Source organism: Myxocyprinus asiaticus, chromosome 3, assembly GCF_019703515.2.
Source record: "Myxocyprinus asiaticus isolate MX2 ecotype Aquarium Trade chromosome 3, UBuf_Myxa_2, whole genome shotgun sequence".
NCBI lineage: Eukaryota > Metazoa > Chordata > Actinopteri > Cypriniformes > Catostomidae > Myxocyprinus > Myxocyprinus asiaticus.
Window position 1 is genome coordinate 43,822,216 of NC_059346.1, and position 19,231 is coordinate 43,841,446.

Genomic DNA, 19,231 nt, shown 5'->3' on the forward strand with positions numbered 1-19,231 from the left:
ACTATAAACCTCCACTTTCACTTTCTTATTTTGTTTTTGGCGATTCGCATTCGTTGCGCATATCACCACCTACTGGGCAGGCAGGAAAATGTATAGTAAAAAGGACTTAAATATTGATCTGTTTCTCACCCACACCTATCATGTTATTTCAGAAGACATGGATTAAAACACTGAAGTCGTATGGATTACTATTAGGCTGCCTTTATGTGCTTTTTGGAGCTTTAAAGTTCTGTTCTCCATTCACTTGCGTTGTGTGGACCTACAGAGCTGAAATATTCTTCTAAAAAATCATTGTTTGCGTTCAGCAGAAGAAAGAAAGTCATAGACATCCGGGATGGCATGAGGGTGAGTAAATGATGAGAGAATTTTCATTTTTGGGTGAACTGTCCCTTTAATATCTTTCTGGGAGTGGGAAATTTTTTTGCATATCTTTCCACGAAAAATTCGCCTACAGCACTTATAAGAAGTTATTTCTAACTGATCTACCCCTTAAAATGAGTTTTGTTGGTGTTACCTAATGTATTCAGGTTGATTCAGTGATGCTAAATATTATTTTTGACTTGAATAAAACAAGTTAATTTAGACGTTACCACATGAAGCACATCTTCAGGTTAACAATTTTTTCAGTGTATTTCAGACCAGTTTATTTCGAATATGCTTTTCCATCCTTTCAAACTCAGTATGTAGGAGGTTTTAGTCACTATTATGAGTGCGATTGCATAACGCGATTGTGCGCTCTCCTCAAAGTGGAGGGAATGAGAAGGAGGGGGATTGAGCTCGCGCTTCCATGGAAAACTAACAACCACCACGTAATCGTGCCATTACGGAGGTTTACGGGCATAATAACATTACTATCGAACAGTTAAAAAAAATAAAAATAAAATAAAAATAAAAAAATCAGGTAAGTCTTTATTTCTGCTGGCTTTCTGTGATGAATGCGCCGTCCATATTTTTGTTCTTCAAATCACATTAGAGCACTGGATTAGTGTTTGTTTACTTAGCTTCTCGCTCCTGGTTTGAGTTCATCAGGTTGAACTGTTTGTTGGAAATAAACCTTTTTGCATGCATCTTTTATCTCACTTTTGTCCAGTCTGATTTCTTGATTTGACCCCTACTGCATTTCTGCATTTAAGAATTATTAGCATACACATATTTTAACACGATATTCACTGTGGTATACTCGCAGAATTGCAGAACACGTAAGAGTACAAACATGATTTTTAAATCAGCCTGTTCACCATTTATAATAAATGTGCACTGTGTGTTATGCAGTTACGTAAAGAGGCTTTGGAGACTGAATGTCTTGCCAGTGTTTGACATGATGATTCTTGCATCGGTCCAGCAAATGAGCACAGTGAACTTTAAATAGTTTGATAGGCCCAGAGTCACACGAAAGCATATATTTCGTTCACACGCTGCACGTTTCGACTGTCTATCGACGAGCATGTGCAGATAATCTTGTATTAATGTGTTAGAAAGCAAAGTCACTTTAAAATGTATGTAGCTGAGATGCATAAAGGTGTGCAAGAAGTGTTAGCTTATGTTTTGTTTAGGTTCGGTTCGTTTGACTTTAAATCCACCATATTCCTCCAGCAGCGTGGTGGCGGGACACACACCCACTCTGCTTTTGTGAGCGCGCTTTAGGTACATTGTGTTACCAAAGCTCACAAGGCTTTGTCAAGGGCTCGAAGTATTTTCACCGAGTCCTAAAATCTACAGTTTGCTTCATAATTTTAGATAAAGCGTTTAGCTTTGCGTGAATCTAATCTTTCTTACACTGCAAACTATTTCTGTAAATTTACAGATACATTTCTACAACAGTCAACTGTGGTTCTTAACCCTTGTGCGACCTTTGGGATATTTTGTCTTTTTCATTTTCGATCATTATGGCTGTTAATGCCAACGTCATACATTTTGCCAAAGGTGTGTATTTTTGGGGGAATTTTTATATTTCATCTTCAGTTCCTAAAATACATCTATAATATACTGTGTACACAAAATAGTTACACTCAGGACCTTCAGGAAGAAAATGTCCCATTGAAATTGCAATATTTGATCCCAGTGCCATTAAAGCATAAAATCATGAATTCTATGATATTATGTTTTCATTCCAGAGCCCTGTCTTCAAAATTTAAATGTTTAATATTTTCAACCAGACAGCACCATTTTCTCATGTTTAGCCTATGGAGCAAATACATGCTTTTTTTCTGTTTGCTGTATTATAGAGCACTGCAGGCCAATTGAATAAATGATGCAGCTAAAATTGTGTGGGTGCGTTGGTATGGATGTCAGAGTGTGTTTTGTATGTGTGTATTGAGAAATGTGTGTGTGTGTGTGTGTAAAAAGACAACAGTGGCATTAAGTAAACAAACTGGCATTTAAAGGGTTAAAATCCTGAAAATGAATGAATATTTGGTAGTTATGATCAGGACTGATGTTGGTTAAAAAAATTAACTAATTGAAAGTGGAAAATAATATTAATATATAATATTATTATGGCAGTTTTTTGATTATCTCTTGAGCTGGCACTTTGGACCTTCTTTATTATTAGATTATGTTTTTCCAGCCAGTGTAATTGTGTTTTAGTAAAGCACAAGTTGGTCCACTGTGCTACTTACTTAAAAGACAACACTTAAGGTCAGACTGTAAGTCAATGCATTGGGGGGGGGGGGGGGCTGGGTAGCTCAGCGAGTATTGACGCTGACTACCACCCCTGGAGTCGCGAGCTCAAATCCAGGGCGTGCTGAGTGACTCCAGCCAGGTCTCCTAAGCAACCAAATTGGCCCATTTGCTAGGGAGGGTAGAGTCACATGGAGTAACATCCTCATGGTCATGATTAGGGGTTCTCGCTCTCAATGGGACACATGGTAATTTGTGCATGGATCGCAGAGAGTAGCATGAGCCTCCACATGATATGAGTCTCCGCGGTGCCACCCAGATTGAGGTGAGTAACTGCGCCACCACGAGGACCTACTAAGTAGTGGAAATTGGGCATTCCAAATTGGGAGAAAAGGGGATAAAAAAAGAGAAAACCATGCCCCTAGTGGCACTACAGTTGTGTCACTCAGCACACCCTGGATTCTAACTCGTGACTCCAGGGGTTGTAGTCCGTGTAGACCCAGGGGCGTGGTTTTCTTCAATTTCTGTTTCCACCAGACTATTGGAGTGCAAATAGCTTTGCTGTGTTGCAGGTGCTATTTAGTGCAAATAGTCACTCTGTTAAATAAGTTGTATTTGTTGGTGTTAGCAGTTCTGGAGTTAAATCTAGCACAGCAGATTAACCTAAGTTGTAAAGCAGTTGTTCCACTGTAAATGTTTTGAAATCTCTGAAATACCAGACTAGTCAAGTTGCATATGGTAGTCTATGATGAGCATGTCTCTGCAAAGAGTTGACATTCATATCCAGTTGCCCTGAAGGTGTGTACTGGAGGAAGGGAGAGCAGTTCATCTGGTTCTCAGCAATCCCAAATACACACATAGATGGGTTTTCTGCCTCACTGGTAATATTCCCTGAGAGAAGAGCCATTGACTAATTCATGATGCAGACCTTAACTGTTTTTCCTATCAGACATATCCACTCTAGAGGCACACGAACAAACCCACTTTGTTATGTGGCCCACTAACAACATGCTCTTTTATTGTTGACTGGTTGACTGGTTTACTTGTTGACTGACATTCAGTCTGTTCATCATAAAGCCATAATTTATTACCTATCAGCTCATTCTCCTTACTTCTTGACTGTGTCTACATAAGAATTGCAATGAATTTCCGAACGAAGTATTTTTTATTCTTCATAATTTAGATTTGTATAACTTTAGGTATGCAAACTGATAGTACAAATATATTGGTAGTATATAGCTTGACCGTAGGCTTGACTGCATGGAGCACCTAAGACAACTTCAAGCATTAATTGAAATGGCCAGAAAAATGGCCTAACCAGAATGGGGCCCATAACACCGTTGGAGACTTTGTTTTTGTATGTATGTTACATACGTAGCTCCTCCCATTTCTATATTATTCAGCTCTGCACCAAGACCAGTGTTAACCCTTCTTGTGTCTCATATATTCAATGTAGCACAAACCATTTGGTGCTCAGATTTAAAAAGTTCTGAAAAGGTTTTGATTCTGTGCTTGTGTCTTAAGTGGTGTGTTCTAGGAATCATAACAGTAACACCCATATCTCATCCAGAGTCTTCTTTAAGGCCAGAGTATACTGTGGTTGTCCAAGCGCCGCTATGCTAGATGTGTCCCGTCCGTAAAGGCTTATGGTTAAAAAAAAAAAAAAAAATACTTTGAAAGGGTGAAGGTTAGGGTATGTTTTTTTTTTCATGTGCCACTCCACTTCACGCATAGTTGTGCGCGCAGACTTTCTAAGTGTTTTGTTTTGACTGCGACCCTGTACGGACACATTCGATGCATGTGCACTATGACTGTTTTGTGATACTTTTCAGGACAATCAATGGCAGGCACATACACAGATGTGGACTGTTCGCATAATAAGAAATATTGTGTTATAAGTGCATGAGCGGCGGGCTTTATACATTCACTTTTCATGTGCAGCACATGCAGACTGGATTCCGTGATTCCGTCCTAGTTTTCTGCATCGCAGAAATCATAGGCCCTTACCTTGGTCGTTTCGTCTGTGCATGAGAAGGAATGGCTTTAAACCACTGAGGGAACTTAAAATGAAAGAGTGTTTTTATTAGTGTGAATGCATAAGATCAGATCAAGTCAGTTATTTTAAAATGATTATTCAAAGCAAGAGAAAGTACTTTCTTCACATTTCAGCTGAGCTACTTGCCTCGAATTGCACGAGAACTGCAAATATCTATGTGGTTGTGTTAAGTTGGAGGTGTGCCACACCAAAATACCTCTCAAAGCTATACATAATGTGTTTTTCCATCTTTGTTGCACTTATCTTCATTGTCAACAGGAGTTGCCTTCAGTCAAGGGCCATTTTCTGCCTTTTATCTTAAACAGCATGTACCACATTCCTAACAAGCCACAGGTAAGGAGTTTAAAAAAAAAAAAAAAAATGGTCTGAAGCGCTGAGGTACCTGGCTTTTCTACTGATAAAGGCAGGAGTTAAACTAGAGGCGATTGTGCCATTTAATTTGTGTTAACAGAATCTAACTGCATTCTGAAGAGCTTTGACAAGAATCTGGTTTGTGACTCCACAGTAAATCCAGATAATCTGTGATATTCTGCTTTCTTTTCAGGGTTGAGAAGGAAGGGATGTTTAGTGAACATTGCTTATCAAGAATGGTAAAACTAGGCTATATCTACCACTACCATACCGCGTTTTGTGTTGCCTTGTCTCTCTTTGTGAAAAACTACCTGAATTTGTATGAAATGTTGGCCGTTTTTGCTGTAGATTAAGCAGAGCACCTGTGTTCCATATGTTGCAGCTATATCTTTATCTCTTTTCTATATGCTGCACCTGCATGATAATAGTTATGTTTCCATACAAGTTGCGAATTTAATTTATGCAAAAAAACGTAATATCGCAAAAATCCCTTGTGTTCAAAAGAACAAAATTGTCACTTCTGGAGAAATTGTAGCCACTGTTCCTCTTTTAATAATAAAGTACTTGCAGTACAAAACACTGTAAAGAACTTCGTCTCATGTCTTGGAGCGACAGCGCATCACACAGTTCTGGGAGCACTATGTGTGTGTGTTCTTCCTTCCTTATGTCTTTGCCATGCAGATTTTTATATATTTTTTCAAAAATGTCAATAAACCTTTTCTTCAACTTATTTGTGACTATTGTTTTTATGCGCATCTTGTATTCCTAATAAATTAAATAGTAGTTTATTCAGTAAATGTGTTTCCATTATAGTTTATGCACATTTCTTCTTATTGAATAAAAAATGTATCCACCTAAAGCTAGGGTATACATTTTTATGCACATTTGGAGATTTGATTCACATCTTGGTGTTTCCATCCAGCAGTTTTTATGCGATATCCCAAATGCACATAAAAATATGTAGATGGAAAGTAACCCAACTAATGTTGGCCCCAAAACACACTCTTTAGAAATGGGGCCCATCTCCTTAGGGGCACAAAAGCTGTAACATATTTGTGATAAAGAAGGGATAAACGTGTTGTCATCTAGGACCTCCAGGTTAAATTAAGACAAATTATTAGTTATATTGTGAGTCAACATGTACAAGTATTTTCAATTCTGACACTGATTATCACTTCTTCTATAGGATGGCATTCCCTGTAGATATACTGACAACTGTGGACCATGAGTCCTTAGAAGTGGCAGCAAAGAACTACATGTCTCAGCTCCTCTACAGAAATCCTGACACAACTGAGTACCTCAGCCTACCTGATTCCAAACAAGTAAGATAAAAAAAAATCTTTCTTTAAATATTATTTATTTTTAAATAAGAATGTGTTTCTCTATTCAAATAAGGAATTTAAATGGCAAATGAGGTTTTTGTAAGAGTTGCTTTGAATAATGGATGCATCCATGCAGAAACATGCATCTGTTCTTTTATCTGTTATTCAAAGGAATCTTATTTTTCAACAAATATTATGATTATTATTATTATTTTTTTTTTCATTTTTCCTTTGGTGACAGATACAGATTGGACTCTGCAATGTAAGTTTTGTCCCTCTCTATGGAGTAGATACTAAAGAAAAGGTCCTTGGTTTGTTCTCACCTGATAAAGGGTTAGGTAATGTGGTCCCAATATACTGTATGTAAACCTGAACCATTTAAACATTTTGTTTTAGTATTAGTAAATGGATTGTTTATTCATTTCAAGACTATTTATTTATTTATTTTTACAATTAAACTATGTTATTGTTGCAGTTGCAGGGCTTTATTTGCTGGGTAGGTGGTGGACAGTTGAAGATATCCTTAAAACAGCTGACCTCTCAAGAACAGGTCTGATCAAGGTAAGTTTTTGCTTTCTTTTGACTCGTCTCAGTTGTGTTTATGATGTAAACTGTCATTAGTAATTTAGCTTCTTTTGTGATAATTTATCAGTTGCATAATTGTTTATAGATGCTATAATACTAGTATCATGTTTATCCTAGGTCAGCACCCTTGGGGAGAGGGTAGTCCTGTATGTTCTCAACAGATTTGTGTACAGAGCCAAGGAGAAAAGCAGTGAAGATATTCCCTTTCTCTGTCATTGTGAGCATGAAACTGCAAAAATACTATGGAAGGATGGTGAGGCCATTGGTTTTTACTCAGTCAAACCTAAAGGTAATGACACTTTATTCAAAAATTCATAAACAATTCCTGACTTGTTGGTTTTAACATTCTTAAAATAAAAAATCTTATTACTTCATTATCTATCTAACAGGGAGCTTGTGCAGTAACTTCTTGACACAGCGCTATCAGCTTCCTGTCATGGACACAATATTTGTCAGGAAGTGTCACCGTGGCAATGGTCATGGCCTACAAATCCTGGAAGACTTTGTTGGTAGTTTCAGAAAGGAGTACCTGGGGTTAAAATTCCCTCTTTCAAAGGCTATGTATAAAGGTAAAGCAACAGACCTACATTTTGTGTAGTGACGTTTCCTCACATTTCACACGTTTTGTAGCTTAAACACAACATCTCAAACCTCTTTTTTTTTTTTTTTTTTTTTTTTACAGTGTGTGCAAAGTACTTCAGTATGTATCCAGGAGACAAGAAGCTTCTTTGGGAAGTAGAGGGCATAGGAGGCCCTTTCCAGAGAACTTTAATAGCCAGCAAGCTACAGAAGTTGAAGCTAAAAGGTAAGGAAAATATATGCGTTAGCTTTAACGGATTGTCATGTCTATTTAATTTAATTTCAATCATGTTTTCTTAACAGAGAAGGACGATGTTGTGAGTAAATTGAATTTTGAGGAAGATAACATCAGTGCTCCTGTGGAAATAGAGGTTACAAAGATTCAAGAAACCACTGAATACACAATGGAGATTGTGGTGTGTGAATTTTTAATTCTGTTACCTTTTTTAGTAATTGCTGTTTGTTTGTTTGTTTATTAAGTAAACTCTTACATTAACTTCAAATTATAGGAGGACACCATCACAAAAGTCACCAAAGGCAAGTATGCAGTTTTGGTTTATCAATAAATTGCTCAAAAAAAGTTGTTCCAACTAAATCTCAATGTCCTTTCCTCTTATTACAGTGGTAGATGACATACCTGTCACAAGACGTGGGAGAAGCAGCAACCTGAAACGCAGAGGAATCAGAGAAAATTCAGAGGAGAGGCTATCAAAGAACATAATCAGGTAACACATTATTTTGACACAAAACATAACCTAGTATTTTATTTCAATACATGATTAATGTAGACATGTCTCACAAAGGGTGGAAGACATTGAGGCTGGAGCTGAAAGTCCGATTGAGGTGGTGACTGAAGAAAAACTTGGTAACAGCACTTTTAATGTAAAAGAATCAGAATCAGAAGCTGTACTCAAGGTATGTAGTCAAACTTTGCATCAAACAAATACATCCATTGTTCATGTTTGTTTCATAACCAAACAGCTAGAACAGGATGGTTACATATTTTGTTTTATTTTCTAGTTTTTCACATTTCCAGGTGTTAATTAACATCTCTATTTTGGCAGAGTACAACAGTCTCAGTAACTGCAGCTGTGACAAAAATTTCAGAGCTTAGAGATTCACAAAAAGAAGAAGAGGAACAGGAAATAGAAACAGTTGAGGATATTTTTGTTAGGCCTGCAATAGACTTAGTTAAAGGTATATCAGAGAAAGGTCTTGAAAATAAAGAGGAGACCCCAGTTACCCACTTAACCACAGTTGGGGAAATAAAGAGTCGAGGAGGCAGTGAAGAGGTACATGAAATGATTAATAAGGAGCACACTATGGAAATACAAGGAGCCACTATTGGGTCTTTTGACCAATGCCATCCTCAATCTGTGGTGGATCTAGAAATTATCAAAATTAGTACAGGAATTGAAGAGGAGCAAAAAGAGAAATTAGAAAACATCAAAGAGGGTGAGGAAGATGAACCTGTGTGTGAGGTAGAGGAGGAAATAAAACAAATGCTGGATGAACCTGAAAAAACAAAGGAAAATGCAAATAGCAAAGAGAGTGAGAAGATACAGGAGATTGTGGATATTGTTTCAGATATTGAGAAGATTGTGGAAGAGGAGGAAATGCACACAGAAGAAACGGAAAATAAAAATATTGATAAAGCAGACATTATTCCTGAAGAGTTAACAGCAGAAAATATCATTCTTGAGCAGACAGAGGCTGCTAAACCAACAGAAAAAGAACAAACTCACAGGGATGTGGAAAAGAGGGAGGAGATAGAAAAAACAGAAGAGGATGAGGTTTTGGAAGAAAGTGTTAAGGACCTCAGTGAGGAAACAGAAGAAAACCAAGATGACAATATGGGCTCAGAGGCATGTGAAGCAAAGGATATAGACAAAGTTCTTCAACAGTCTTTGGAAGACAAACACCAGAAAGAACTGGTGGCAGAAGAAGAATCTGTGAAAAAGACCCATTTTACTGAAGAGGTCCCATGTGACAAGCCAAAACATAGTGAGACAGAACAGGTCTTCTCTAATATAAAATCAGCTCAGAAGAGAATATCAGTGATAACTCCCTCAAGGAGATCCAAAAGACTTAGACATCAGCCTGCTCACACAGAAAGAGATCTCAAAAGTACGGCAAAGTATTTTAAGACTACACAATACAGCAAAGCAATGATGCAAGAAGAGCATACCAAAGAAACAATGGATGAACCTGTGGATAATGATTCTGAGGTTAAAGAAGAGACACAAGGACCTCAAGTTGAGGTTGAGGAATGCAAAGGAAATGACAAACTTAAAGTATCTACAGTGGAAGCGGACATCACTGATGTTAAGGAAACCGCAAATGCAGATCCTGAGGTGTCTGAAGTAGTGAAAGGGGCAGAAATAGAGAGTCAAAGGGAAGCACCACAACAGTCAACTTTAGAGCCTGCTGAGGTACAGGAAGAAAAAATGGCACCTGAAGAGGATTTGAAGAAAGAGGGGAATGGCACCATGATGTCGACATTGCGTAAAGCCAAAGTTGTGCTTTTAGATTTGAATATGCCATCTCCTAAAGAGGCAGGTGAGAGTCATACTATTAAGGAGACATTACATACTCAGGAGGAGAAAGAATCAGACAAAGGAGCGTTGGGTATTACTGAAGAAGATGGAAAGAAGCAGACAGTGTCTCAGCTTAAAACATCTGAGCATCAAGCAGCTGAAGAAATTGTGAGATTGGAGGAACAAGAAGGTACTTTGGACAAACCTATGGAAGAAACAGCCAGAACTACTATAAAAGAAGGATATGAGTTAGCAGATAATGCCAACAGAATTCCAGGACAATCAAATGCAGACAAAATGCAAGGGGGTGAGCCAAAACCAGAAACTACAGAGGTCTTTCATCCAAGCCAAGCTGAGAAACAAGAAGAGAAAACAGACACTGAACAAGAGGATGAGCAGGACTCAGGAAAGGATTCAGATGAGGCAGCTCAACAAAGAAGACCAGCCAACACCCCAAGGAGATCCAGAAGACTTAGAGATCAACCTATTGACCCTGGGGTGACAGTCAGAAGTTTTAGGAGCACAATAAAAGCAGCAGAGACCAGCCCTCTTAGGAGATCTACACAAAGTAAAGCAGTGATTCAGCAAGTAGAAACTTTTAAGTTACAAGTGGAAAAGAGGGAAGAGGCAGAACTCGGGAATTATGAAAACACTGTGAGTGATGCAGAAGATGCAGGTCCAGAGGAACCTGAAAAGACAAACACAAATGTTGAGGAAACAACAGCTGTTGATCCTGTGAGTTGTGAACTGATGAAAGGAGCAGAAATTGATGATATAGATAAAGCACAACAAATTGTAGATTCTACAGAGGAGGCACAACTTTTAGAAACAGAACATGATGAGGATGTAGAGAAAGAAGAGGACAGCACCCCAGTAATAAAACAGCAAAATGCCACAGTAATGCTTGTGGATGTAAACAAACTTTCCCAGAAATTAAAAGTAAATAGTGAGACTGCATTGGCTGTGGAACTGCCAGTAGATAAGTCTGCTAATATTGAACCTGAGCAGTACAGCATGGAATCAGAACAGGACAAACAACTAAAAGAAGTAGACACAAAGGAAGCAACTGAAAAGACGCCAGAGGAAGAGAAAATGGAGGAAGAAAACACAGTTAATGAGCAGAATGAACCAGATAAACAAGACATGACATTTAAAGAACAAAAGCCAGCGGAAGAAGGGGTCCTTGAAAAAAAGATGACTGAAGATTTGGAAGAAGGTCAAAATGATATAAAGGAGACAGAGATTATAGATGAATATAAAGCAGTCATATATGAGGCTGTGGAGGAAGCCATAACATCTGGAGAGCATCCAGACACAATGGAAGATTTATCAAATAAAGTTCAGGAGACTGAAAATTATCAAGATAATGCTTTAAAAGAAAAACAAATAGACAGTGACAAAGCAGGAGAGAAGATAGAGAAAAACATGGCCACGATGTCAGCAGAGGAAAGAAATAAAAATGAAAACATTCAGAATGAAGATGAAGAGATGGAAGAGGAGGCACCAGTCTACACAGAGAGAATTCTCAGACAAAGAACAGTAACAGTTCAATCTCCACCGAGAAGGAAATCTAAACGTTTACAAAAACAGGATTCTGGGGCAGATGTTGAAATTCAGGAAAGCCACACAGTGAGGAGCAAAGATGATACTGAAACAGAAAAAGGAGATGAAGAAATTGATAAATTGATGGAAAATCAGGAAGCAGATTTAACTGAAACAATGAGAACAGTTGAGGAGAAGGAGGAGGCCCCTAAAATGGGATGGGAAGAAGCCAATTTAGTGCAAAGGGAATATGAGCCATTTGTTGAGAATGAAACTTCAGAGACAGACAGACCCACTGAGATGGATGAAGCTACAATGGTTGGCAAGGAAAGGTTCATAAGGAGAAGCCTTAGGCTCAGTGCAAAACCAGTTATATCTTCACCAAGAAGAACATCTCAATGTCTCCACACACAAAAGTTGGAGCCAGTAGAAGAAGCAGACATGAGTGGAAAAGAACATGATAAAATCTCAGCAACAACAGAAGAGACTGTGAATATCAGTATGCCCATTATTACAATAGAGACCAATTTGAAAATTCTTGATGAAATTGCAAACACAAATGTTGAGGAAACAACAGCTTTTGATCCTGAGAGTTCTGAACTGCTGAAAGGTGTGAAAATGTATGATGAAGAGAAAGTACCACGAATTGTAGAGGTTACTGAGAAGGAGATCCCACTTGTAGACACTGCACCTGATAAGGATGTAGAGAAAGAGGATGACACCACTCCAGTAATCAAAATGCAAAATATCACAGTAAAGCTTGTGGATGTGAACAAACTTTTCCAAAAAACAGAGGGGAATAGTAAGACTCCAGAGGAACTAGTGCTTTCTCAGAGAGAGGAAGAACTGGAACTGGATAATTCAGCTAATAGTGAACATGAGCAGAGCAACATGGAATCAGAAGTGGACAAACAACAAGAAGTATTAGAAATGGAACAAGACACTGAAAAGATGCCAGAGGAAGGAGTTGTCCTTGAAACAAAGACAACTGAAAATTTAGAAGAAGGTCAAAATGATGTAAATGAGATTGTAGATGAATATAAAGCAGTCTTAGATGAGGATCCAGATGCAATGGAAGACAGACCAAATATAATTCAGGAGATAGACAACAATCAAGATAATGTTTTGAAAGAAAAACAAAATGACAGTAACATAGCAGGAGAGATGATAGAAGACAAAAAGGCCATAATGCCAGCTGAGGATATTGTGGTGGAAAGCACTAAAAATGTAAACATTCGGAATGAGGATGAAGAGAGGAGCAGTCTTGCTCAAGACAAAGATGTCCAGGAAAAGGAGTCACCAGTCCACACAGAGAGAAGTCTCAGACGAAGAACAGTAAGAGTTCAATCACCACCAAGAAGATCTAAACGAGTACAAAAACAGGAGTCTAAGGAAGATGTTGAAACACAGGAAAGCCACACAGTGGGGAGCACAGATAAAACTGATACCGTCCCAATACCAGAAAAGGGAGTTGAAGAAAAGGATCAAGAAAAGGATAAGATGGACAACAAGAAAATACATTTAACTGAGACAAAAGAAACAGATGAGGAGGATGCGGCTCCTGAAATGAGAAGAGAAGAAGCTAATTTAGAGCAACAGGAAAACAAACCTTCTAAAACTTCTGAGACAAAAACTAATATAATTGAAAATGAAAATCTAGTGGAATTGGTTGCAGAGGAAGGAGTTCAAGATAAAGATAAAGTTCAGGAAAACACAAACCTTAACACAGAACAAAAGGATAATATTCAGGATAAAGAAGAAGACCAAATAAGAACAAGCTCAATGGAAAAGGATTCCACTAACCAAAAAGCTGTGTCACAGGAGGAAAACCTAGAGGAAACCAATCAGAATGAAACACCAGCTGCCCTGGAGAAAGCTGCTTTAGAAAGCTCAGATGAAGAAGCACCTCTCATTACAAGAAAAAGTCTCAGATGTAGAACAGTAACAGTTGAATCTACACCAAGAAGAAAATCTAAACGGCACTACAGACAAGAGTTGGAGCCTGAGAAAGAAGCAATGAATGACAGATGTGGAAATGAAAAAAACTCTGCAATGGAGGAAGCAGCCGACAATTTAAATGTTAATACAGAGAAGGAGAATGAGCCATTGAATGCTGAATTTGAAAATATGGAGGCAAAAATGGGAGAAGACGCAATTCAGGTAAATACAGATGAAAAGGCAGGGACACACAATAAAGTTGAGGAGGAAGGTAATGAAATCCTGGTTGAGCGCATGAAACATAACTGTGTCATTCAGGAGGAGGCACAAGGAGAGCCCCATGAAGATTTAGGGAATACACAGAAAGACACAGAACTGAACAATGCTCAAGAGGAAAGTCTTGACAGAGAAGATTTGCAGAAGCCCAAGGAACAGGAGGACGTGTCCAGTGTTCAGGAGGAAGAAATACATTTCCAAGGGTCTTCATCAGTCACAGAAGGCATGCAAGGAATTTCTTCTGAATTGGAGGAAACTGTGGTGGAAAAGAGAATCCTTAGAAAAAGAAGAACAACAGTTGCAGCAACTGCTCCAAGAAAATCGAAATATCTTTGCAAACAAGAGCAAGATGAAGGTAGTGAGCATGTAGAGGAGCCAGCTAATAGACAGATTGAATACGCAGACTCAGAATGGATTGTTTCAAAAGACGTTGAGTTGAAGTCAGATGTACAAACTGCAATGGTTTTTGAGGAAAAAGTGGAGGAGAGTAATTTGGGTGAAGAAACACCACAACAGATGTCGAAAGATGGGACAAAATCAGATGGAAACCATAATAATCATGAAGATGGCTCCACAGAGACAGGTGTAGGAGAATCTGTGGAGGGTCAGAAAGATGAAACTGAGGTCAAGGAGCAAAATAACAAGAAAGTAGAGGAGACAGATAAAACAAATGAGAAGGAAGTGATAGAACATGAGGAGAAAGAAGAGCAAAATCTTGAGTCTAGTTTAAATGTGGGCTTCACTTTAGAGTTGGAGGAAGAGGAAAAATCTGATCAAGAAGGAAACATAGCAGATAAACAGAGCCAAGTTGTCACTGAGGTTCCAAAAGAAATATCCACATCTGAGGAAAAATCTGAGAAAAGTGAAGAACATATCTCCGATGACGATGAGAATGGTCTTGTCATGGAAAAGCATGTTCCTCAGAGAACCTCATCGGCCACAGCTTTAACCACCCGAAGATCAGTGAGACTTCAATTCCATGAAAATAAAAAGAATAATAAGGAAGATGAAGTACAACAAGCAACTGAACAGAGACCTCAGAGAAAAAGAAAAGCCATAGCTGATGCAACTCCTGCACACAGATCAAAACGTCATGAAAGGGGAAATATTGCTTAGCGCATTATTCAATCTTTTATTAGTACACAACCTCCTATGCCAGTGATTCCCAAACCTGTTCCTGGAGGCCCCCCAACACTACACATTTTGGATATCTCCCTTATCAAACGTACCTGGTTCAACTCATCAGCTCGTTAGTGGAGACTCCAAGACCTGGGTAGGGTTGCACCAGCTTTGCGTAAGTTCTCACGTAAGTTAGGATGTAATGTTCACACTAAGGGCTTAGTAACTACTAGTTATTTTGTAACTAAGTCAGTGCTAAATTCGGTTGTACCACCTATTCTTAAGGCTCTCCGTAAAGTAATGCATAGTCGCATAATATGACGTTTACCTGTATTGATCCAATAAGCAGCCTACAAATTTATACACAGAAGTGTTAAACAGCTGTGAACTTTAATTTGATCTTGTTACGGTTGATGTTCAAACCTTGTAACCCGTAACTGTCAGCTGTAATAAATTATATCCCCATTAAAATACGATACGTAATAAAAGTAGATTTGATAAATAGTATATTTGCCCTGTGTAAATAACAATATATAGGAACTGTATCTAAAATAAATAAGTGGTGATAAATAAATACTAATACAACAGGCTGGAAAAATAGACATTTATTCATTTTAATATCCTATATATATTTCGTATATGTTGAAACTTGACACCGAGCGACGCATCTTGAAAACTGCACCGTTAGATCGGTTTCATGCTGAAGAGCCACTTAAAAGTACGTTTTTTTTTCTCTCTCGTAAATGTAAACGAGTGTAAATGTCAACATCATCATATATATCGAAATGATTGATGCCTGTCACGCAGAACATGAGCTCATTGATGTCATAAAATATTAGTCTGATTTTTTTATTCCATCCATTACTCCTGGTCGGAGGCTTCCGTAAATATTTAGTTTATACGTAGAGTTACATTCTACCTAAGTTTAATGGTGCAATGCTCAAATATTTAGTAGTGCATAAATTGTGACTTAGTGCCCATTTACACCACAACTAGTCTAAGTTATAACGTACGTATAGCTGGTGCAACCGGCCCCTGAATTGGTTGTGTCAGAAAAGGAGATATACAAAATGTGCAATGTTGGGGGGCCTCCAAGAACAGGGTTGGGAACCACTGGGTCCTATGCATTGCTTAAGGGACCAAAATTCTGAAATTAAAAAACATATGTGTAGTTTTCTATTATTACATTTTCATATGCAAAATAACACAAATGATTTTGACCAACTATATTTTGTATTAAGTATTTCTGATTTTTATAAAAAATACTTGTTTGTCAAAATGAGGATTTATTGGAACATTGTGTTTTATATAGCAAATTCAAGTAAATGAATTCACATGTAGACAGGGGCATAGATTTGGCTTGAACATTTACATGTTTCCATTGATCATGGTATTAATATTGGGGGGGGGGGGTTGTACTTGCTTCTTGTGATTATAGGGGGCGGGGGGGTGTTGTGAGTTTGGTGAAGTTTGTTTATTTTTACACTACATTCTGTTAGCTGTGAAGGTAATGTAGCTTCATGTTCCACTTATGTTCATATTAAATGCAGAAAGAATTTATTTTTCTTTTACCACTGTGATTTCTTTCTTGTGAAAATATTTTTCTGAACTGTGATTTGTCCATTGTATTTCTTAAATGTTTAAATAAAGTCACAAATTACCTGAAGTCATCTGAACTTATTTGAGTGTATGTTTCTTCACACATGTGTTTGTGGGATAACTACATATAAGACATCTTAAAGGCTACAGTGACTCCAAAAAGCATTCAGACACTTAGAAACTTCATTGCATTAGATAACAAAATATTAGGTGGCATTGCCATTTACAAATGCAAACAAAATTTAAGACAAATGAATATTCTGGATTCAATACAACTTAAGCTCAGTTGACAGCATTTGTGGCATAATGTTGATTCCCATAAAAATGTATTTTTACTCGTTTTTTCCTTTTATTTAAATAAAGCAAAAATCTGGGTTACAGACCCCGTTTCTACCTGGTATTAAGATGCGTTATGTGCAACGGTTTGGCCCCATTCACTTCCATTGTAAGTGCCTCACTGTAACCCTTTTCTTTTTTTTAAATAAAAGGAGAGATGAGTTGACATTTATTTTTGTGATAATCAATATTATGCCACAAATGCTGTCAATTGAGCTCAACTTTTAGTGGTTTTTAGTGGATATACAAAGTCAATTCCCCTCAATCAAGTTCACACAGATGTAGTTCATCATATGTGGACATGTTCCAGTAACGTTTGACAACCAGAAAGTATCTGACCTTTTTTCACGTGAATTCGGAGGATTTAAAAAAACAAATCTGTATTGCTTAATGAGCAACAGTGACATAATAGACAAAACAAAACAATAGTTATAACCAGACATACACAGGGGTTATAGTACAATACATGCAACTATACATATTCTTACCAAAAAAACAAAACAATTATATATATTTTCCTTCTTTTTTATACAAATTAGCTTAAATTATATTAATTATATTTTTCATTAGAAGAGATGTTTTTATAGCTTTCTTGTTTATTAAAGTAGTCATAGACTCATATAACACTTTAAGGTCTATAGAGAATAATTTGAAGCATGGTCTTATCTCTGTTACTTTTGCTTTATGTAAATGAAATTTCCCAAGTAGAGTTAATAGTTTTATGGTATGGTCAACTATGGAAGAACCAGTGTTACAGTCCAAGAACAAAATCAGGTAATCTTCTATCACAATTACTTTATGAAGTACATCAAATATTAATACAGAAATCTGTGTTCAAAGACCTTAGAATATTTACATGCACAAAATAAGTGTATAAGAGTTTCAGGCTCAATTTTACAAAAAGAACATAGTGGTGAAATATCTTCCTTAAATTTATTAAGAAAAACATTGCAAGGGTAGTATCTATGCAAAACTTTAAAATGTATTTCCTTAACTTTATTTGGTAATAAAAATGTATTAACTTCAGACCAAATCTTATCAAATGAAATCATGGGAAAATGTTGTTTCCATTTTACAAGCGCTTTCGGAGAACAGCTAACATCCCTCATGAGACATTTTCTAATGTAAAGATTATTACACCTACTGTCCTTCATGTTCATGCCACCAATACACAAATTTAGAATCTGTCCAACTAAGGGATTGTACATTAAATGAGTTTTTACAAGATTAAGCAATTTAGTAGAAATGGCTTTCACGATAGATTTGAAATCTTTAACTGAACAGGGGAGCCCCGAAACAGAAATAAATTGCGCATAAGAATAAAGTTCACCATTACCAGACAGCAAATCTGAGACAAAGATGACACCCTTCTCAATCTTTCTTAAAAATAGATTTGTTCCTGGACAGTATGTGCTGATTGTTCCACAGTATGCAAATGTATGGGGAGAAATTGTGTTTGAAGGCTATTTTCCAAGCATCCAATGCTTGCTTATGAAAACTGGCTAGCTTAATAGTGAGCTTATTACAATTAAAATCACAAGAAAGCAGAAATTTTAGTCCACCACATTTTTCAAAAACCAAATTGGGGATATAAAACCATAAGGAATTACTCTGAGCCAAACAATGCTTTATCCAATTAATTTTAAATATGTTATTAATAGTACTAAAATCAAGAACATTAAACCCACCCTCAGAATAACTCCTAATTATTGTTTTTATTTTACATACTCTGTTTTGTTCTTCCAGATAAAACTCTGTCAACTGCTGAACACATCCCAGGACTGAGGTAAAGAGAAAGTGCAGGATACACTAGTCTCGAAATGCCCTCTGCCTTTGACAGCAGCACACGTCCATGGAGGGTCAGATTCCTCTGTGACCAACAACTAAAGATCATTTTTGCTTTCTGAAATTTCATAGTGAAATTAGATTCAATTCTGTCATTTGGAGATGTACTAATTAAAATGCCAAGATATCTAACTGTTTGTTTCGCCTTAATTTCACATATATTATCAACATCCAAATTACTAACTGTTATAATCTCACTTTTGTTCTGATTAATGAAGAGACCAGATGCATCAGAGAACAATTTTAAACTATCTAATATAATTGGGACCTGCCATTTATCTTTGAAAAACAAACAGGTATCATCTGCAAGCTGACTAATTAAAATAGAGTTATCTGCTATTTGGATGCCATTAACATTGCAGCAGTGTACTATGTAAAGGTCAAGAAGCTCAGCAACCAGTAAAAATAAAAAAAGGAGAAATCGGACATCCCTGTCTTACGCCTCTCCCAATGACGGGAATTCGGAGGATGCATGAGGTGTATCCTTCGTGGACTCTCACAACCCACAATTCTTTGCTTCAACGGAA

General features: G+C 37.3%; 1 protein-coding gene across 2 annotated transcripts; it reads left to right on the forward strand.

The window, feature by feature from the left end:
* Positions 1–758: 758 nt before the first annotated feature.
* Positions 759–16,590, forward strand: LOC127422538 (trichohyalin-like). 2 transcript variants are annotated; one of them, XM_051666148.1, is made up of 12 exons: positions 759–901; positions 6,213–6,348; positions 6,590–6,686; positions 6,824–6,909; positions 7,051–7,222; positions 7,323–7,502; positions 7,616–7,738; positions 7,816–7,928; positions 8,022–8,049; positions 8,135–8,237; positions 8,316–8,427; positions 8,577–16,590. In XM_051666148.1, the coding sequence occupies exons 2-12, from the start codon at positions 6,214–6,216 to the stop codon at positions 14,919–14,921; spliced, it is 7,494 nt and encodes a 2,497-aa protein (XP_051522108.1). In that variant the 5' UTR covers positions 759–901; position 6,213; the 3' UTR covers positions 14,922–16,590. The 2 variants fall into 2 exon arrangements, with proteins under 2 accessions (XP_051522108.1, XP_051522115.1); XM_051666155.1 differs by lacking the exon at positions 759–901 and adding an exon at positions 5,248–5,265.
* The last annotated feature ends 2,641 nt before the right edge of the window (positions 16,591–19,231 follow it).

What these genes read in the sequence shown, in the direction of transcription:
- LOC127422538 (XM_051666148.1), top strand. Translation starts at nt 6,214, where the DNA reads ATGGCATTCCCTGTAGATATACTGACAACTGTGGACCATGAGTCCTTA. An exon ending in CTCACCTGATAAAGGGTTAG is followed by an intron (nt 6,687 to 6,823) that starts GTAATGTGGTCC and finishes TTATTGTTGCAG; the next exon opens with TTGCAGGGCTTTATTTGCTG. An exon ending in ACAGAAGTTGAAGCTAAAAG is followed by an intron (nt 7,739 to 7,815) that starts GTAAGGAAAATA and finishes TTTTCTTAACAG; the next exon opens with AGAAGGACGATGTTGTGAGT.